At 45.9% G+C, this 6,317-nt stretch overlaps 1 protein-coding gene across 9 annotated transcripts in view; it reads left to right on the plus strand.

The window, feature by feature from the left end:
• The window catches only part of MECR (mitochondrial trans-2-enoyl-CoA reductase), a 36,620-nt gene that overhangs the window by 19,171 nt on the left and 11,132 nt on the right, over positions 1 to 6,317 (plus strand). For all 9 annotated transcript variants that reach the window (XM_008568661.1, XM_008568665.1, XM_008568667.1 and 6 more), the window contains 3 exons: positions 2,000 to 2,143; positions 3,936 to 4,038; positions 5,166 to 5,268. In XM_008568661.1, coding sequence (XP_008566883.1) covers positions 2,000 to 2,143; positions 3,936 to 4,038; positions 5,166 to 5,268 — 350 coding nt within the window. The remainder of the gene's footprint in view (positions 1 to 1,999; positions 2,144 to 3,935; positions 4,039 to 5,165; positions 5,269 to 6,317) is intronic.

The following is a 6,317-nucleotide window of genomic DNA, read 5'->3' on the forward strand; positions in this document are numbered from 1 at the left end:
AAAGATGACCGGTAAGGGGATCTCAACCCTTGACTTGGTGTTGTCAGCACCACGCTCAGCCAGTGAGCAAACTGGCCATCCCTATATGGGATCCGAACCCGCGGCCTTGGTGTTATCAGCACCGCACTCTACCGAGTGAGCCACGGGCTGGCCCAACAAAGTGATCTTAAAGGACACATCAAGTCACCTCAACTCCTCTTAAAGCTTGTTAGAGGCTCCCATTCACTAAAATAAAGTCTCATTTGGCCAGCCACCCAGAAAAATAAATAAATAAAAATAAATACAATTTTTTTTTTTTTTTTTTAAAGATGACCGGTAAGGGGATCTTAACCCTTGGCTTGGTGTTGTCAGCACCACGCTCAGCCAGTGAGCAAACCGGCCATCCCTATATGGGATCCGAACCCGTGGCCTTGGTGTTGTCAGCACCACGCTCAGCCAGTGAGCAAACCGGCCATCCCTATATGGGATCCGAACCCGTGGCCTTGGTGTTGTCAGCACCGCACTCTCCCGAGTGAGCCACGGGCCGGCCCAAATACAATTTTTTTAATCTGCTCTCTATACCATGGTCCCGAGTCCTGAGTTTTCAGACCTACTAATGAAATCAATCTAGTCGGTTGCAAACAGCATTTTTTATACTAAAATTGAACAGATGGGAATAGAAAACAGAAAAAAATATATATATATCACACATAGTAAGAGTAAATATTGTTCCATGAAACTTAGGCTTCTGTTACATATATATTCATATATGTATGTGTTCTGATTCACAACAGAAGTCAAGCTTACTGTGGATCAAGGTCATGAAAGTCTATATGACATTCATCCAGCCCCTGCCATGTCAGCCACACCTAAAGCCACTCTTCCCATCACTCTGCCCTCCAGTGCGGATTCTTCCAGTTCCTTTCCTGTATCTGTCCTGCCTCAGAGTTTATGCATGTGCCTTCTCCTCTGCATGGGATGTTCTTTGTGTACTCTCTGAGTGGTCAGCATCTTTCCTTTAACTCTTAGCCTGTCACCTCCTCAGAGAAGCCATGCTTGACTCCCACCTAAAGTAATTCTCTCCACTGTTGCTGTCTCTTTATAATTTGTAATTATTGCATTTGTTTATTTGTTTCTCACCTGTTCTGTTTCTCACCTCACCTCTGCTAGAATGAAAGTATTGAACGTGTCTGTGTTGTCCAAGTGCTTGGCTCAGGATGGTAGCCCAGATACCTGGGTTCTAGCCCCATCTCTGTCCAGATTAACCAAGTGGCTTTGGGCAAGTCACTTCCTCAGTTCCCTCCCCTGTTGCATGAGGGGTTTTAAAATAAATACTCAATAAGAGCCTTCCCAGTATTGACATTCTGTGGTTCTTTTTTCAGGAACCGGCTAGGGGATAATGATCATTTTTTTCCAGCTTACAGAATTGTTTTATTTCCCGTATTTCATTTGATTTGTGCAACAGCTCTTGCAGGAGGCCAATTAGGCTGTTCTTGCCAGTGTCATTTACATGTCAGAGCCATGAAACTCACTGGCTTAGGAATTTGCTCAAACCAGCAGACTAGCAAAGTTGTGTGCCAAACCTAGGCCTTTGGCTTATACTTTCATGCTTTTTTCCCTAATACCACTTACCCTGGATGAGAAGAATGAGGACCGCATAGGAAAAAGGGGCCTTTCTCAGCTTCTCTTGCCCTTGTGGTGATGTTACTGTCTTACCCTCAGAGTGCAGTTTGAGGTCCTCAGCCACCTGCCCTGTGACGTTAACTAAATCTAATGGTAAAGTCAGAGAGGCAACCTGTCTGAAACTCCCTTACCACATTTTAAATGAGAATAACAAAATCTACCTTAGGTAATTATCATGAGGACTCAAAGGTATTAGAAGGGACTTGATTTTCTTTTTTTTCTCTAAACATTACTTAAAGTCTGCTGTCTTAAATATCCATTTGCTAAGGAGGGTGAACTGTGATTGGGTGGGTAGAGGGGACCTTTCTCACTACCCTGGCCTCCTTCCCTGACTCAGGAACCTGGCAGACCGAGGCTGTGTTCAGTGAGGAAGCACTGATTGGAATTCCAAGTGACATCCCTCTTCAGAGTGCTGCCACCCTGGGTGTCAATCCCTGCACGGCCTACAGAATGTTGGTGGACTTTGAGCAGCTGCAGCCAGGTAGGAACCCACAGGTGAGGAGAGCAGCCAGGATCTCCCACCTGGGGTGCAACCCAAATCCTAACCCTGAGGCTATGGGAACTTGCCAGTGAGGGATCTAAGAGGATGACAGGCCCCTAACCTGGGTGAGTGTATTATTGCTTTCACTTAGAAAGATAGCGTGGTTCCTAGAAAACATGCTGAAACCTCATGGGGAGTACAGTCTTGAAAACTGCTAAAGGGCCACATTCCCTGGAGCTTGGGATGGAATTCTGTTATTCAGCAAAAATGTGTTGAGCTGTGCTAAGCTCTGGGGAAACAAAGCCAGACAAGATAGACACAATCTCTGTGTTTTCAATAAAATGCTGAACTTGGTGCTAATAATTCCGCTCAGCATTTACATAGGACTTTCCAGTCCACATAAGTGCCTTTATAGGCATTATCTCATTGAGTGCATTAGCAGTGTGGTAAGGTTGGTAAAAACTCAAGCCCTAGGCAGACAACCTAGGTCTGAGCTCTAATCTGAGGTCAAGTGTCACCTTTTCACTAACTGTGGGAATTCACCTCTCAAGTGAAGATTTTTCATCTGTAAAGTGGAGAATAAAGAGCTGCAGAATCATTGCAGTTTCATTAACTCTTTATTAAGAGTTAACACCTAGCACAAGCCTGGTGTACAGTACAGTAACTATCTTCCTTTTTATTTATTTATTTATTTATATTTATTTGTCTTCCTTTTTATAAATGGGGAAACTGGCTGGCTGGTTAGGTCAGTTGGTTAGAGCACAGTCTGATAACCCCAAGGTCACAGGTTCAGATCCCTTACTGGGGCAGCTGCAAAAAAATTAAAAAGTAAATGGGGAAACTGAAGTCCAGAGAGGTAAACAAGGTCACTCAGCAAGTAAATGACAAAGCCAGGTGTTTCATTGGGGTTCCTTTGAAAGCAGTGCCTGAGACCAGGATTGGGGGCAGACAGCTCATCCGGGAGGTGATCCCAGGAATCAGGAGTGAGGGAGTGGAGAGAGCAAGACAGGGACAGAGAAAGAGCCCATGAATGCTGGTGACTGCCATGGGCAGTCACAGAACCCACTGCAGAATTAAACCCCAAATGACAGGAGGCTGGAACATCTTTCCATCAGCTTTCATCCCTTTATGGCACACTGCCTCCCTGACTGGCTAATTCCAAATCTATGCCTAGGCTTTGACCACAAACTAACTGTAGTACCCTGTTTCCGTGGCTGCCAGTTTCTCTGGTATGGCTCTAAACCCATTTTAAGGCAGTGTACCTTTATGAAACAGTACAAAGAGGAATAAGGCATGGACCTTCCCCTCAGGATGCTGCAAGCTATTTATAGAAATGGACCTATATATAATCAAGTTTAACACGGGGCAGACCATGATATGTGCATTAATGGAGAGGCCCACAGAGTGCTATGGGAGCACATAGAAAAAAGAATCCAGGAAGGCTTCATGAAGGAAGCCACACTTAAGGCTTTACAGGATTTCAAAAGAGTCTTGAGGACACAAAAGTTGAGAGGATGATGAAGGATATAAAATCATTTACACGGCAGGGTCTAAATTATGTCCACTGTAGAAGCAGAGTTGCCAGTCCTGGGAAGCATCATGGGTGCTGTGGAAGATTGGGAAGCATTGGAGGAAGAGTGAACCCAGGGTCTGAGAAGGCTCAGCACCCCAGTCTTGGGTCCCTTTTGAACCTGGAGACTCCATCTATTGCCCTATATAGCATCCCAGGCTGAGAGCCCTTGACCTTGGCAGGTCTGCAGGGCTTAACTTGGGTCTCTTCCTGGCTCCACAGGGGATTCTGTCATCCAAAATGCATCCAACAGTGGAGTAGGACAAGCAGTCATCCAGATCGCTGCAGCCCTGGGCCTGAGGACCATCAATGTGGTCCGAGACAGGTATGTGAAGAGGCCTAATCTCAGAGCACAGCTTGGACCTTCCCACCTCGTATCTCTGCAGGTGCCCACATCTCCACTAGATGGCACCCTTGCATAGGCTGGCCTCCTTCATGGTTCGCTAAAAGAGTTGGCCTCTAAAACAGATGAGTCAGCACAGAGAACTGCAGTCCAGGTGGCTTCTGGCTATAGGATGGGTGAATCTCTGAAATGTGAAGAGAGGGCAGGAAGGAGGTGGAAACTGCCCTTACTGAACAGCTAAGAGTCTGTGAGACTCTTGACTTATGATAACCGCATGTTTTAAAAACTACTGTTCATATTTGGGGATGTTTTGAGCTATATTATTCTTTCCGGAAACTGTCTAACCCAAGGCCCTTTTTCCCCTTGGATTTGTGTGGTACTTTAAAGTGCACTAAATCCAGATGTGAAGGAGATGTGGCAGGTTTGTCATCTCTCTTTTACAGATGAGGAAACTGAAGTTTCAGAGAGAGGAAGCAACTTGCTCAGGAAGACACAGCAAGTCAGTAACAGACTTAGTTTCCTGGCCTATTTCCTTTCCATTGTATCATCCAGTTCCTTTATGCCTCACTGTCCACAAACATGGTCGTGTCTGTCATGGAAGTCCAGTCTTAGTAGGAGAATTGATACTCCCTTTAGTTCCTCATGTCCTCAATTGTGCTAACAAAAATTACTCTGTTTGCTGTGGCCAAAGAGGCCCAGAGCCATTCCTGGCCTAGAGTGTGTTTGCATAGCATTCAAGCACCTTGAAAAGAGAGGGGAAAGGAAGTGGAGTTTGTCGTTTCAGTAGAAGACATCAGGAAGTGAAGTGACTTCTCCCTAGGCACAGATTGGTTTCCAGCATCCTTGAGCTGGCAGAAGCTGTAGAAATCACCCAGTCTTAGCTGTCTCATGCCATGAGGAAACTGAGGCCAAGAGCTGTTGGAGTATGATGAAATTAGGTGGCAGCCCCCGGTCAAGGCCTGGCTGAGAGCCAATCCCAGCTTCCCACAAAGAGAAGCACTGGTTCTCACAGCTGCAGTGGTGGGGGGAGGGGGGGGAGGGTCCTGGGAGCCCTCGGTGGAAAAAGCCAGCAATTGTGACCAGGGATCTTAGCTTGTGTTTGTTTCCAGACCTGATATCCAGAATCTGACTGACAGACTGAAGAATCTGGGGGCTGAGCATGTCATCACAGAGGAGGAGCTAAGAAAACCTGAGATGAAAAACCTCTTTAAGGTACCTAAGAAGAGGGACATTGCCCCTCCAGTCCATCCCCATATCTCTAAAGAAAGTTAATTTGAATTTAAAAAGCTGGTGGCTGTTCCTCTCTTAAAACCTCCCTTCACCCCTTCTTGGAAGAGAAAGCCCATTCCTAGCCAGGGGACAGCATGCAGTAAGTGCCCAGATGTGTGAGGGAGGCAGGAGAAACAAAGTCTAGGAAACCCTGTATGATTTGCAGTTTTGAATGCTTGTGGTAGGCCACATCAACCTACACAGTGGGTGTGAATCTTAGAGGTGGGAGACGACTGGAGGAAACTGAGACACAGAGAGGGAAGAGAAAGAAAAGAAGTAATGTTTCCTTAGCACCTGTCTTACACTTTATCTGATAATCCCTGCAAAAGCTGTACAAAGTAGGTGTTATCTGTTTTGTAGATGAAGAAACCAAGACTCAGAAAAGATAAAGGACTAGACCAAGATTACATAATTATAAGTGGTGGGGCCAGGGCTAGCCCGCAGTCTCCCTGAACTCAAAATCTCTTAAATTTCCAGAACATCCACTTCCCAGCATGCCTGGTAGAAACCCTGTCTTAGCCTCTTTTCACTAAACCATCTGGAGGGACCGAACATTCACTCACACTCAAGAGCATATACTTCTTGAGGACATTTCTGAAGCAGTAGATAAGCACATCTAACACAAACTGAGTCATAAGTACTGAGAAGAAGAGCACTCAGGGAGCTAAAGTCTATCGAAACTGAACATAGATGTTCTGTGTCTACTCTAAGAGGAGGTGAGTTTTGAACCATGTCATGAAATGGATGACAGGATTAAGTTGGTAAAGAAAAGTCCCTTCCTGGGCAGAGAAAAAAGTGACTTCGAAGTCATAAATGTTCCATTTTCTTAATTTTTTTTTTTTCCTTTTTGTCTTTTTTCGTGACCGGCAACGGATCGCAACCCTCAGTGTCGCGCCCGTACCGGACCGGGACCGGCAACGGGATCGCAACCCTCGGTGTTGCGCCCACACCTCGCTCAGCCAGTGAGCCGCCGGTCTGTATGTGGGATCCGA

Source organism: Galeopterus variegatus, unplaced genomic scaffold (genome assembly GCF_000696425.1).
Source record: "Galeopterus variegatus unplaced genomic scaffold, G_variegatus-3.0.2 Scaffold431, whole genome shotgun sequence".
Classification (NCBI taxonomy): domain Eukaryota; kingdom Metazoa; phylum Chordata; class Mammalia; order Dermoptera; family Cynocephalidae; genus Galeopterus; species Galeopterus variegatus.